This window comes from Macaca nemestrina, chromosome 10, assembly GCF_043159975.1.
Source record: "Macaca nemestrina isolate mMacNem1 chromosome 10, mMacNem.hap1, whole genome shotgun sequence".
NCBI classification, from domain to species: Eukaryota; Metazoa; Chordata; class Mammalia; order Primates; family Cercopithecidae; genus Macaca; species Macaca nemestrina.
This window is the reverse complement of record NC_092134.1, coordinates 81,064,182-81,078,589: the sequence shown is the minus strand read 5'-3', so window position 1 is coordinate 81,078,589 and position 14,408 is coordinate 81,064,182. Positions and strand designations below refer to the sequence as shown.

Sequence of the window (14,408 nt, the reverse complement as noted above, 5' to 3'; positions counted from 1 at the left end):
GAGGAACACATGCAGTTTGAAAGCCATGGGACTAAGACCGCTCCCCGGTTCTTTCCTGCTTCAAGGTTGTGGTTTTCTGAACACCCATGGAGACAAAGAACACAGAACAGTGAAAACGGTTGTGTTGGGCTGGTGAGAAAGGAGATAGATTTCTTTTTAAAAGCTGTTACTTACTGTTTTTATGTTTGTGTCCTAATTACAAATTTGGAAAACAACAAAATGGTTTCACAAGACTCTAAGCTCCCTCCTCCCCTTGCTATATTGCACAAGCCAATCCTGCTGGTATCCTGCTTTGAAATTCTCCTATGCCTTCTTGTCCGAAGCTGGTGGCCATAAGAGGGCAGCAAATTCCCACAACTGGCCTGGCAGCAGTTCAGTTGTGGCAGAAGCAGAGAAGGCCAGGGATCTGCCTGCAGCTGGCTCTGCTTTCCAGAGCTTTGGAAGCTGGAGACAGTCCCTGATGCTTCTGCATCCACCTGTGGTTGGTACTGGAGTGGCTGAGCTGCTGACAAAGCTATTGTTCATTGATAAAAGAGAAAAGCCACCACCACCACCACCACTGCTGAAGCAATTGCGTACCCACTGTGTGCCAGGTTGAGTGCCAAGCACCTTGGATTATCATTGTGTGTCATCCCCACATCTCTTTGAGGTAGGACGTATTTTTTCCATTTTACAAATGAGGCAAGAGGCATATTGAGATTACATGATAGGCAGAACAGCACAGTGGTGGTGAGCCTGGGCTCAGGAGCCAGAGCTCCTGTGCTTCACCACGTATTTAACCTCTCTGGGCCTCAGTTTTGTCATCTGTCAAATGGCAAATAATAAAAGCACCTACCACCTAAGGATATTGAAAGAATAAAATGAGCTAACCTGTGAGAATTATTTGGAACACTACTCAGTTCAACATATGTTAGATATTATTGTTACCTCTCGTTACCTTTTGTCATGCAGCCAGTAAATGGAAGACCTGGGATTGAACTCAGGTCTGCCTGTGCCCTTGTCCATGGGTTTGACCCCTATGTCATCTTTGGGAGATAACTGACATATTAATAATATTGAGTCTTCCAGTTCATGAACACAGTATACCTCTCCATTTATTTAAGTTTTCTTTGATTTCTTTCATTAATGTTTTGTAGTTTTCAGCATACAGATCCTCACATACTTTTTAAAGGTTTATGCGTAAGTATTCATCCTTTGGAATTAAGTGGTACTATTGGAAATGATACTTCAACAATTTTTTAAATTTCCATTGCTGGGGTATAGAAATACAATTGATTTCTGTATATTGACCTTGCATCCTGCAACCTTCCTAAAGTCACTTATTAGCTCTAGTAGATTTTTAAGAAAAGATTTCTTAGAATTTTCTATACAGAAACTGATGACTTCTGAGCTGTATTTCTTGCTTTCCAACCTCTCTCTATATATTTTTTCCTCTGAGGAAAATAATAAAACTTTATTGAAAAATTTAGCCAAAAGGAGTACTAGTCTATGTCCTCAGATTGGAAGAGTCAATTTATTTTTTTAAATTATACTTTATGTTCTAGGGTACATGGGCACAACCTGCAGGTTTGTTACATATGTATACATGTGCCATGTTGGTGTGCTGCACCCATTAACTCGTCATTTACATTAGGTATATCTCCTAATAATTAGGTATATCTCCCTTCCCCCTACCTCACAACAGGCCCCAGTGTGTGATGTTCCCCTTCCTGTGTCCAAGTGTTCTCATTGTTTAGTTCCCACCTATGAGTGAGAACATGTGGTGTTTGGTTTTCTGTTCTTGTGATAGTTTTCTCAGAATGATGGTTTCCAGCTGCATCCATGTCCCTACAAAGGACATGAACTCATCCTTTTTTATGGCTGCATAGTATTCCATGGTGTATATGTACCACATTTTCTTAATCCAGTCTATCATTGATGGACATTTGGGTTGGTTCCAAGTTTTTGCTATTGTGAATAGTGCCACAATAAACATACATGTGCATGTGTCTTTATAGCAGCATGATTTATAATCCTTTGGGTATGTACCCAGTAATGGAATGGCTGGGTCAAATGGTATTTCTAGTTTTAGATTCTTGAGAAATCGCCACACTGTCTTCCACAATGTCCAACCTGTATATTTTTGCCTTAGTTCAATGGCCGGGACAGCTTTTACAATACTAAGAGTGGTGTAAGCAGACTTCTTTATCTTGTATCTAATCTTAGAGAGAAAGCATTCAGTCTTTTACCATTAAGTATGCTGTCAGCTGTAGGTTTTTTTTTTTTTTTCAGATTCCATTTGCCAAGCTAAGGAAGTCCCCTTCAATTTCTAGTTTGCTGAGAGTTCTCTCTCTTTTAAGCCAAGAATGGATGTTAAATTTTGTCAAATGCTTTTTCTGCATCTATCAAGATAATTATATTGTTTCTTCTATTTAGTCTGTTGATATCATGAATTACATTAATAGACTTCTGAAAGTTGAAACAGCCTTGCATTCCCAGGCTAAACTCTCATTGGTTATGATATACTATCCTTTCATTTGTTACTGTGCTTACTTTACTAATGCCTTGCTGAAGATTTTTTCATTTCTGTTCATTAAAGATACTAGTTTATAACTTTCTTTTCTTATAATGTTACTTGGTTTTGGTATCAGGGTAATGCTAGTCTCAAGAGGAATTGAGACGTTTTCCCTCCTCTTGCATTTTCTGGAAGAGTCTGGGTTGAATTCTTCCTTAAATGTTGGTAGAATTCACAAGTGAAAATGCTTAGGTCTGAACTCTTCTTTGTGGGAAGGTTTAAAACTGTACATTCAGTGCACACATACTAGATGTAGAGTTATTCAGGCAGGACTGGCTACATAATTTACAATGTCTATCTTGGTGAATGTTCCCTGTTGTCACTTGAAAAGAATGTGTATTTTTCTGTTTGAGGTGGTGTGCTCTATAAATGTCAATTAAATGAGGTTGATTGATAGTGACACAAATTACCAAAGACAGTGACAGTAGCCATTAAACTTTCCTTCTGTTAATCTGTCTTTTGTCATTTTAATTCACAGACTCCAAGCACTAAAACTAAGTGGGTAAAGGAAAGCTTTTTCTCCCTGACAGTGTGTTTCGACCATTTATGCTATATGTAATTATTAATATTGTTTTATTTGAGTTCTGTGATCTTATTATTTGTTTTCTTTTTGGCCCTTCTGATGTATGTTTCTCTATTTCTTCTTTTTTATCTTCTTTGGATTATTTAGATATTAAGTTTTTTTCTTTTGATCTATGACTTTAAAAACTCATTTATTATTATTATTATTATTATTATTATTATTATTATTGCAGAGATAGGGTCTTCTGATATTACCCAGGCTGGTCTCGAACTTCTGTGCTCAAGTGATGCTCCTGCCTCAGTCTCCTACGGTGTTGAGATTGCAGGCGTGAGCCACCACGCCTGACCTCTATTGATTTTTGAGTATATCTCTATGTATTATTTTTTAGTGGCTACTCTAGAGATACAATGTATGTAATCTACTTTTTCACAATCTACTTAGAGGTAATATGTTATCACTTACATTTACCTTCCCCCATTTATGTGATAGTCATCATAGATATTGCATCTACATAAATTAAAACCCCACCAATAGTTATCATTTTTATTTTCAATAGTCATATATTTTAAAGAACATAAAAGAAGCAAAAATAAATTTTATATTTACCCAGATATTTACCGTTTCTGTTGTTCTTCCTTCATTCCTGAAATTATGTTTTCCTCTGACATTGTTTCCTTTTAGAGCAAGTCTGCAGATGGCAAATTCTCTTAGTTTTCCTTCATCTGAGAATGTCTTTTTGTTTCATTGTTGGTTTTGTTTTCTTTTTGCCTTGGCTTCTGAAGGAGGCTTTTGCTGGCTGTAGAATTCTGTGTTTACAGTCCTTCCCTGCCTCCACCGCCCTCGGCACTTTAAATGTGATGTGCCACCGTCGTCTGTCTTTCATGGTTTCTAATGAGAAGTCTATGATAATTTGAACTGTTATTCTCCTATATGTAATGTGTTATTTTTCTCTAGCTTAAAAAAAACTTTTTAAAGATCTTATTTTCTCTTTATTCTTCAGATTGGATAATTTCTATTGATCTATCTTCAAGTTATTGACTCTCCTTTGTTTACTTCTTTTTGTTATGGGCCCATCAATGACTTTTAAAATGACAAATACTAAAATTGCCCCCAAGGGGTGTGTGTGACTTTGCACATAGAAGATGAAGTGGGAAGTCATGAGCTCCTGGAAGCAGGAGGGCTAGTGGCTGGTGACCCCACCATCAGGCAGGGCCTGAGGCTGTGAGCAAGGCAACCTCTACATCCTCAGCGTGCTGGCTGGGGTCTTGGCAATGCAGAACACACAAAAATGCGAGACGTGCTTCCTGCTCCCTCAGAAGAACTGTCTTGGAGTGAGGCTGACCAGAAAACCATTCCTACTATGAGACATGCACCCCAATGGAGCTGTGCTGTTCATGACTGTGCCTTGGCTGACTCCGGTCACCACCTGATGCTATGTCTTGCACTCTATGCTATAGTCATGGTCAATTTCAACTCCAGGCAAATTGTCAAGCTTCTGCTGTCTCCAGCGTCTGGGTTTTTGCACATGCTGTTGTTGCCTCTGCTTGGGACACTTCTTCCTTCTTAGTATGGCTAATTCATCATCCTTCACATCTCTGCTGGGACATTATATCCTTCAGGAAGTGTTTAATGATGCCCCAAGTCTGGGCTGGGCCTCTTGTTTGGGTAGTACAGCATGAGTTCTACTCATAATATAGTACTTAACATATTGAGTCAAGTGCTTGTGCACTTGTCCATCTATCAGACAGGACTGTAAGCTCTTCGAGGGTTGGGATTGAATCTTGTCCATTACCATTTTCCCAGCATCATGCCTGGTACGTGGTAGACACTTCTCAAATGTTTATTGGATGAACAGACAAAAGATGAGAGATGGGCAGTGGGTTGTGTGGAGGGGATGGCTGGGGGTGGAAGTCTATGGGCAGATCACATAGGGCTTGTATGCCATGTTAAGGAGCTTGGGCTATTTCTGGGAGGCAGTGGGGAGCTACTGAGGGATATGAGCTGGAGGGAACCACAGTCAGTTTTTTATGTGAGAAAGGCCTTTCGAGCAGCATTGTGATGAATGAGTTGGATGGAGACACAAGTGGAAACAGAAAGACCAGGAAGGACCTATAATGAACTGGGGGAACTGAGGGTGGGTGAGACCTAGGAAACTACAGATGGAAGGGTTCACTTTGGTCATGGGAGGGTGCCTCTGGGCACAAGGCTATTCCCGGTGGTGGGGGTAAGTGGGCAGTGGGCTGGCTGGCACTTGTTTTTGGAGCCTTTGCTACCTCTCCTATGCCCTGCAGAACTGTGAGTCCCTCCAGGGAAGGGCCTGGGCCCTCTTTCCTCAGTGTCTTCCCTGTGCCCAGGACACCAGTCTTTGCCCCACCTCAGCTTGGCGGGCTGTGATCTGGTGGGGTCTAGGAGGCAACTCCCCCAACCCCAGTGTGATCCAGAAGGAGAGGCCAGAGTCCCTACGAGATGAGCTTGGCAAGTTTATTGAAAACCCAGGAACACAAAGAGCAGCGCACACAGGCAGCCCTCCCCACCCAGCCCTCAGGCCTCCTTGGAGCTTGCAGACACAACCCTGCAGTGGACAGGGCTGGGCCTCACACCATGTGCAGGGGCAGGAGTACGGGGAGCATTGCAGAGCCCGCCTGTCCACCTGCACCCCACCTCGTGGACTTGCATGCTGGAGTTACACCAACAACACAGGAAGAGAAACAGCAGGACAGAAGCCACTGGGAGAAGAGCCATCTCGGGGCTTAGGGAGCCTGGGGCCACCAAAGACTGGGATCCCCTGGATCAGGGAGAGAAGGAAAGAACCTTTTCCTACCAGGGAAAGGAAGAGGAAGGAAGTGAAGGATGTGGACTTAAGGATGCCTGCAGTGTGAACAGTCAACTCCAAATTAACCCGAAGCCACGGGTGGTGAGGGCACTGCGTGGATTGTTGTTATGGCACTGAATGTGCCTTTCTCCAGGCTGTCGCTGACAGGGAGAGAAGTGATCCAAAGGAAAGAAACTGGGAAGCAGAGAGAAGCCAGCTTGGCTGGAACTGCTAATGGAGCATCTACATGGCAGAAAAATCCTCCAAGAGGACATGGGGCCAGGCAGAACAGCCGGGGGAGAGCTAAGGGGTGGCTTCCTGGCAGGAAAGAGAGCTGGAGACCCTCAAGCCCAGAGCCCATGAACCCTGGGGGCAGAAGCGGGAGCCGTGGAGCTGCTGCTTCTCTGGGCAGCAGCTGTCTGGGGCTGGGCTCTCAGTACTTGGTCCGGCGGGAGGTGGTGGAGGATACGAAGTGGACGCTGGAGCTGCGGCCGCCACTGCAGCTGCTGAAGCCCCCCTGGGTGGGCAGGGGGCAGGGGACGCTGGGGACGCAGGCCTCGCTGATGAGCACGGAGCCACTCCTGGTACTAGTGCTCAGCAGGTCCCCAGTGGCCGGGGCGACCTGGGCTCCACCCAGGTTCGGGCCGCAGGAAGCCAGGACACCACTGGTGGCACAGACACTGCTGCTGCCTGAGAAGGTGACCCCGCTGCGGGAGAGGGTGGAGCTGGCAACCAAAGGCTCAGGCCCGCACACCAGGCCTCCCCGGGAGCTGCTGACGGCTGTGGAGAAAGAAAGCATCAGGCAAGCTGCCAACACCAGGGCCCTCCACCTCCATGCTACCCCTGGGCTGCACCTCCAGGTCTGGTGGGGAGGGAGTTGGGGCAGGGTTGTGGCATCTGGAGAAGTGGTCCCTATTGTCTACACAGTCCGTATACACTTTTTCCCTCTCTTGTCTGGATGGCTCAAAGACTGTGACTACATTAAAATCAAACATCCAGATTAAAATGATGAATTCGTCCAATTCCCCAGATGTTTGCATACATCCTTAAGTTGACTCATTTATATATGGCTAACGTCAAATTGGGTTGTGAGATGTAGGTAGGGAGCTGGATTATCCAGACAGCTGGAGCAATAGCTTCCATAAAGCCATGGGCCTTTTATCTTCCGGTTGTATTATGCCGCTTGGTGGTCTCCACATTTCCCCTAGCCCAGCACACAGGAAACTCCTCCAACACTAGTCCCTTGTCACTTCTCTCCTGACCCACTGGTGTCTGTGCTCTGTAGCCCTCTGCTCTCCTCTGGACACACCTCCATACCTCAGGACTCAAATCCAACGAAACCTTGCTAGACCAGCCCCATCCAGGGAGGGGCACACTCTTTCCTGTCCTTTCTTCTTTCCCAGAATCCTTCCTGCCATCCACGAAGTTCACTCAGGCTTGACCTCCTGCAGAAAGCCATTGCCTGCAGCTTCCCCTGCTCACTCCCCGCCTCTGTGGGAGTGGGAAGGGACACTCTCTTCCAAGTACATGTAGCTCTGACTGTCTGACCCACCCAGTTTAGCACTTGGTTCCACTACACGTCAGTGTTCATTTGTGTTTTTGGAGTCAGAAATCTGGGTTTGAAATCTGGTTCGCCTTATGAGTTCTGGCAAATCATGTACTTTCTCTGAGTGGGCAAAACAGGGATGCCAATATCTGCTCTTCTCCCCCGGGATCCTTCCAGGGTTAGGTTGACCACCATCAACCTAGGTGATGAGCTAGGACTCATCTTCTCAAGAAGATTCTATTTCTAGAGAGCAGGGGCTGGGTCTTGCCTTGCCAGTGTCCCCAGCCTGCCGTGCCCAAAGCATGCAGGGCATCGATGGTGGGGAGATTTCCATTCGGCCTTGTTGCATTCCTTGCCATCAGGGGATGAGAGTCTCCTTTGGCAGAGGCCTTCCCATTCCTTCTAAGTCCCCTAGATATTTCCCTTGAAGGACAAGGCCACTCAAGCAAAAATGCTGGCTGTCCTCCACTTTGGAGGCCTTGCAAACCTTTGTGAATGTTTCGCTCTGGAGAAGGCAGGCTCTGGGGAGATCTCAGACCTCACCTAAGAAGGTGCTCCCTGTCCAGGGCTGGATGGTCCCAGCTCCCCTGACTGTCGTGGTTAGACCGGCCATCTAGGATGCCTCCTGACCCCAGTGTGGGCCTGAGTTTAAAGGAAGTTTGAAGAGGAGAGAAATGTGTGAAGAGGAAAAAACAAGTTTCTTACATATGTTTACCGGTCCAACACCTTCACAGAGCCTGGAAAGGGAAAGAAACAAATCATTTCACATGCACTATTGTTTACTGAAAACCCCTTTGCCATAAAAAGGGCTTTCTTGTCTGAGCAGATCTGTGGAGCAGTGGTTCTCACCCCTGGTTATACACACATCTGGGGAGTGCTGAAAAACTGCACGTTCTTAGACCCTATCCCAAAACCATTAAATTAAAATATTTAAGGAAATTTATCATTAGTAGTAATTTTAGCAAAATTTCTAATGATTCTAGTGAAGCTTGTCTAGACTTGCATTTGAGAGTCACAGATCTAGAGCCTTCTTCTAACTCCCTGACAAGGGCAATGCAACTAATGTTTGCAGAGAAGGTATTGTTATCTTTAAAGACTAAGTATGTCTGCAGTTCTTCACTGTCCCCTTCTCTTCCTTAATCTTTCTAGATGCCTAAGTCTGTCTTCACTCTCCTGCTGGACTGAGAGCACTCACCGGCTCTCCTCGCCCTCCAGCAGGCGCCTGTAGGTGGCGATCTCGATGTCCAGGCCCAGCTTGGCATTCATCAGCTCCTGGTACTCGCGCAGCTGCCGTGCCATGTCCTGCTTGGCCTGCTGCAGGGCACACTCCAGGTCTGCCAGCTTGCATTTGGCGTCATTGAGGGTCGCCTCACCCTGCCGCTCGGCCTCGGCCACTGCAGCCTCCAACTTGGCACGCTGCAGGAAAGGCAGTTTGCAGGTAGGCTTCGACAGTGCCAGGGCATCCCCAGGTTGGGTTAGAAACACTGCCCCTCTTAGTAGGAACATAGCCTGGGGCCAAGGCAGGGAGGGACCCCGTGGTGGCTGCTTTCCAGGGCACTGGAGATCCTGTAGTTTGATGTCACTATGGGGTAGGGCATTGCTCTTTTGTTTCCATCCCCACTGACTTTGTCCCTCCTGATTTCAGCTGCTCCAGACCCATGGCATCTAGAGGGTAATCTTATTCTTTCTGTACCACCTTCCCTGCTGGGTCTGCCCTAGGCCTTTACTTCTGCGTGGGAAGCTCTCCTTCCCTTCCATATTTTTATCCTCCAGAAAGCCTTCCTGAACTGGTCCCTCCATTCCTTGGTTTCTGGATCTTGATGGTCTCCCTTACCTCATTAGACTTGGGGGTTCCCAAAACCTGAGGCCCTGGTTCTCCCTCATCTGAGGCTTTCCCTCCTTTCCTTTGCCCACCTGAGCCTTGGTGTGCTCAATCTCTGCCTTCAGCCTCTGGATCAGGCGGGTCAGTTCGTTGATCTCGTTCCGTGTGTTGCGCAGGTTGTCACAGTGTTGGCCAGCTGTCACCTGCATCTCTTCATACTGGGGAGAGGGGAAGGTATTTTGAGGGTTCAAAGGTCAGGTCAAGATCACAGCCCCCACTGAGTTGGGGGCCTCAAACCTCCCTGGGCCCGCTCTATTATATATGAGTCTTATCCCCAGAGCTGCCTCCATCCCTTCCCCAGCCTCCACTGCCCACCTTGGTCTGGTACCAGGCCTCAGCATCAGCCCGGCTGCGCCTGGCCACCTCCTCATACTGGGCCTTGACCTCAGCGATGATCCCGTCAAGGTCCAGGTCACGGCTGTTGTCCATCTTCACAATGACCGATGTCTCTGAGATGTGTGACTGCAGCAACTGGATTTCCTGTGTTGGAGGATTGGGGAGATAGATGTGCTTAGAGTCTCATTTAGTAGCTGGGACTCTGCCACAGGGTGCCCAGGAAGTGGTGTCATGGGCAGAGAGCATCACTTATTGGTTCGTAAAAAGGCAAGACCATCTAAATTGATGATAAAGAAAAAGACATGCCTGAGAACCATCTCAGGCTGACTTTAGAACTCTTGTGATCTACTCAGAGATATCCCTTTAACACACTACTTTGCTCAGTGAGTATTAAAGCCACGGGGACCTAAAAACATGGTGGAAGAAAGTGGGAGCTTTTCTAGGGCTTAGATTTTCTTAGATTATCTGCAAAGTGCCTGGGCTGGTCACAGACCATTGAGACCTGACAATATTTTAGCACATGGTGGTCTAGGAATTCCTATATCCCAAGCCCTTAATAGAAGAACCAAGGGGCTTGGGACTGGCCTGCAAATAGAATTCCAGAGGAGGCTTTCCTCTTCACTTAGAGCTAGCAATTCAGCTCTGGCTGGGCCTATACCAGACTAGACAGATTGCTTATGAAGCAAAAGACAGCTGGTTTTGCTAATTAGGTCAAACACATTTTTTCTCACTTCTCCTGGCAAATCAATTTTTCAGTCTTCTGGTCAGTACACAGGAAGTGACATTTCTAGATCTCAGTCTTTAAATTGGCAAATAAGGAGTTGGATCATAGATCCAAGGAGTTTGACCTGCATCCGACTGCTGAAAAGCCTGCTCACCTTCCCTTCCCCATTTGAGGATATATTGGCATATACAGCATACAGATTTGAGTGAGAGGAAAGCTATATTATAGTAAATGTTTGAAAATATGCTAGCCCAGACTAAGCCCTCAGGGAGTCCGGGCCAAGCATTGATCTCCTTGGGTGCCCTAGAGAAGATGAGCCCTCACCTCCATGTAAAGGGTTTTTAGAAAGTCAATTTCCTGAGTTAGGGTATCCACGTTGGCCTCGAGATCAGACTTATTCATGAAAGCTGCATCCACATCCTGTATAAAAGAGAGAAGGATAAATACTCATCGCCTGGCCACTGTTTCACCTTCCCACCCGGGTCTGGAGATGGGGGCAAAGAGGCAGCCACTTCCCACAGATGGTAAGGTCGCTGCATAGAAGTGAAGCTCAGTGACTTTTACTCTTTTCCCTGTTATAATGCCAACATTTCCCCAAGGGCTGCTGGACATTTTCTGATGTTCAGTTAGAGGCAAAGAAAATCTAGACAATCCAAGATATTTAGGTCATCTTTTCATACCTCTGCTCGCACGTGACCCAATCCTAAAGAATCTGAGGCTGAACCTGAACTTTGTAGGAAATCTCTTGTTATCTCTGAGGTTCCACTGTCTTGGTGGTGTGAGTAGTCCCAGACTCCACAGGGCTGCCTTGGCAGTTTCCTGGGGAGTCTTGAGAACATTTGCTAGTCCAGAGGAGAAGTTGGGCAGGGCTGTGGTTACCCCTTACCTTCTTCAGAGCCACAAACTCATTCTCAGCATTGGCCCGACATACCACTTCCTCTTCATACCTGATGAGAAAAGTTAAGAGGGCGAGTTCTTGCTCTGAACTGAGAGGCAGTTACTCCCAACTCCCCAGTGAACCTCTCAAGACCTCTCAGTTCATGCAGGAGCATGGTTCCCTACTGCTATCTGAATGCTATAACATCGTCTCCTCTGTCTCATCTTCATGACCTTTCATAAGCCAGTGCCTCTCAGTTTCTCCAAAGCCATTCCACGTTCTTAACGTGGGTTTGGGATCTGAAAACTTGGTCTATTGCTTTGTTTCTCTGATAGAAATGACGTAGGATCATTGCACTTGACTATAGAGCAAGTAGGGCCCAACTGAAAAAGATGCTAAACATGGGCACCGTTTTCCTCAGCAGGGCCTCCTCCTCTCTGTTCACATATCACTACCCCCTACCCCTCTCCCCAGGCTTGATGTGGTAACCAGCATTCAACCCTGATCCTTCCAGCTGCTCTCATCTGAGCTTGGCTGTTGATTCTGGGGCCAGCCCAGGCCTGTCATTGGTCTGTGCAGCTCAGATGTCACTCACTTCTTCTTGAAGCCCTCAAGGACATCCTGCAGGTGGTTCCTCTCAGCCTGGAGCCGGGCCTGGTCGCTGACCAGCGCCTCCAACTGCCTCCGCAGGTTGGTGATGTAGCTCTCAAAGAGTGGCTCCAGGTTGCTCCTGACACATTTCTGCTCTTGGAGGAAGCTCCACTTGGTCTCCAGGAGCTTATTCTGCTGCTCTAGGAACCGCACCTAAATCCACAGGGCACAGAAGTGGCATTTGAAGTGCTTGGTAGGGTTCATGCCTTGACCAAGCTCTTGAGATGGCCAGCGATGACTTGACCACGTGTCGACAGGGTTCTCTCCTCTGCTGACTTTCATTCCTCCACTAACTCAGCACAAGCTGGAAGGGCAGGTTGTGACTCCCTCCTTGTGCTCAGTTAGGCCTAGTTACCAATATGGGGTTTTGAACTGTAGCACTTCAGTACCATTCCCCTATCTAGCCGCTAAGAAAGGGATACACCTGTACATCAGGAAGTTGGAAGAGTTGGTTCTATTTAAGCTGGGGTTTTCCTATATCTGAAAACTGATGCCAGGCATCCCTGGCAGAGAATGAGGAGCAGAGTAAACTACATTTGGGGTGGGATATGGTACTAGAAGGTGGGAATTCTCAGATTGTAAGTCCTATCCAACATCTCAGATACTCCACTGGCTGAGATGTGTAAAGCTGGAAGATAACTTATAGATCCTTTACCCCAGCCTCTCATTTTAGAGAGGAAGAACCCAAAACTCACAGAGGTTCTCCTCCATTCTCAGACATAACCATTCCATCTCCACATAGACACGGTGTGTGGGCTGTCAGTTCCTCTGGGTTATCCTCATCACTGTTCCCACTTATCGCCCTGGAGACCAGGGACTACCAGTGGTCATTCCCTACAATTTCCCTGAATCTAGGCAACTTGGCCAAATTTTGATACCCCATGAGGGGGTATGAATTCTTCTTCTTTTTTTTTAGTTAATCAACTCCATTCTCTGCTTTTCTAAGCCTGAACAGATGAGGCCACTCAGCCTCAGAAACTATGAAAACTTCATAAGGAACAAAAGAATCTCAAAGAATAAAACCTCTTAAACATATACCAGCCAACACCCGGCTAAAGTCCCAGTGTTTCCAGTCCGTTTCAGAGACATTTCTAAGTGACCAGATGGAACATCTTAGTTTGTCGAGATGCCCTCGAGTTTGGCTGGATGCTCCTCTGTCCTCCAGAAGATGTCACCACTGTCTGAGTCTATCCCACCATGCAGCACGTCCTCTGGCTTGGCCTTGCTCTGCAGCAGAGCAACCCAGAAAGCGCACCACAATGCCTGAGGTAGGCACTTGAAAGATCTGAGGTCAAGGTCAAGTCCCCAGAACCCCAGAACTGGGCCAGTAGTTCTTTTTAAAGGAAAGGGCACTCTAGTGCATTTTGCCTGTCATATTCCTAGACCCAGAGATTCAGCTATCATAGGTACCTTGTCAATGAAGGAGGCAAACTTGTTGTTAAGGGTCTTGATTTGCTCCTTCTCATCCTTCTTCACCCTCTGGGCATTGGGGTCAATCTCCAGGTTAAGGGGGGTCAGCAGGCTCTTGTTCACAGTCACAGCTGTGATAGATGGGGCTGCTGGGACTCCAACTCCTCCAACTCTGTAGCCAAAGCCAGGGCCACCAAAGCCATAGCCAATGCCACTGCCAGCTCCAAAGCCCAGACCAACACAGCTGCCAGCCCCAGGCCCCAGACCAACACCTCTCCCATCACCAAAACCCATCCCACAGCCAGCACCAAAGCCGACTCCACAGCGGCCAGGCCGAGGGCCAACAGCTGCTCTCCGGGGTGAGTACGATCCAAAGGTGATGACGCTCCGACTACCAAAGCTGCCAAGGCCCCGGAAGCCGGGCCCACTCCAGCAGGAGACAGAGTTGGTCCGGAAGCGGTTCAGGTTCTGCGGTGTCATTGCTGAGCAAGAGCTGAAGTTGCCCACCCGGTGACCAGAGCTGACTCGGTAGGAGCGGCAAGACATGGTGGCTTCCTGGTTGGGAGCGAAAGAGCGAGTGTAGAATGGGCAAGCTGGAGGTGGGAGTCCCTCTGAGGCCAGTGGATCCCTTGCACCGCTTTTATGCGTATGGTGATCTGAGGCTTGGCCCCATAAAAACGAAAAAATCCATTTGCAGGCATTTATGAGCTTGGGTAGTTAGCAGAAACTCTTCATGCCTATAACCTCCTTGACAATGAGTTAACTCAGACACACCTAGTCTCATCGGGATGAGGACTGTAACAGCAAACCAATAAACATTAAAAACACATAAACACATAAACATTAAAGTCCTATTTTTCCCTATAAGTCCACCACAATTGCCATTATGGGGACATTAATTTGCTTTGGTCATAAATGCAATAAGTTTTTTCACTGTAAGTGTGGCTAACCACCAGAAAGTTAAGATGGCAACAGCTCCAGCAAGAGGCTCACAAAGGATGCATCCATGAAGATATAACCCCCTAAAGAGGTGGGGGTGTGTGCACATCTCCAAGTAAGAAGTGATATGGAGAAAATACAGTTTGTTGCATTT

General features: G+C 46.9%; 1 protein-coding gene across 1 annotated transcript; it reads right to left on the bottom strand.

The window, feature by feature from the left end:
* Window positions 1-5,733: 5,733 nt before the first annotated feature.
* LOC105474318 (keratin 84) lies at window positions 5,734-13,928 on the bottom strand. The gene is made up of 9 exons (XM_011728891.2): window positions 13,316-13,928; window positions 11,850-12,058; window positions 11,264-11,324; window positions 10,702-10,797; window positions 9,633-9,797; window positions 9,350-9,475; window positions 8,631-8,851; window positions 8,141-8,172; window positions 5,734-6,669 (listed from the first exon to the last, which is right to left on the bottom strand). Exons 1-9 carry the CDS (start codon window positions 13,859-13,861, stop codon window positions 6,323-6,325), a joined length of 1,803 nt encoding a protein of 600 aa, XP_011727193.2. The 5' UTR covers window positions 13,862-13,928; the 3' UTR covers window positions 5,734-6,322.
* Between the last annotated feature and the right edge of the window lie 480 nt (window positions 13,929-14,408).

Coding starts and splice junctions, on each gene's coding strand:
- LOC105474318 (XM_011728891.2), bottom strand. CDS start 13,861: ATGTCTTGCCGCTCCTACCGAGTCAGCTCTGGTCACCGGGTGGGCAAC. Junction 11,325..11,849: donor CTTGAGGGCTTCAAGAAGAA/GTGAGTGACATC, acceptor TTTTCTCATCAG/GTATGAAGAGGAAGTGGTAT. Junction 9,476..9,632: donor AGGCCTGGTACCAGACCAAG/GTGGGCAGTGGA, acceptor CCCTCTCCCCAG/TATGAAGAGATGCAGGTGAC.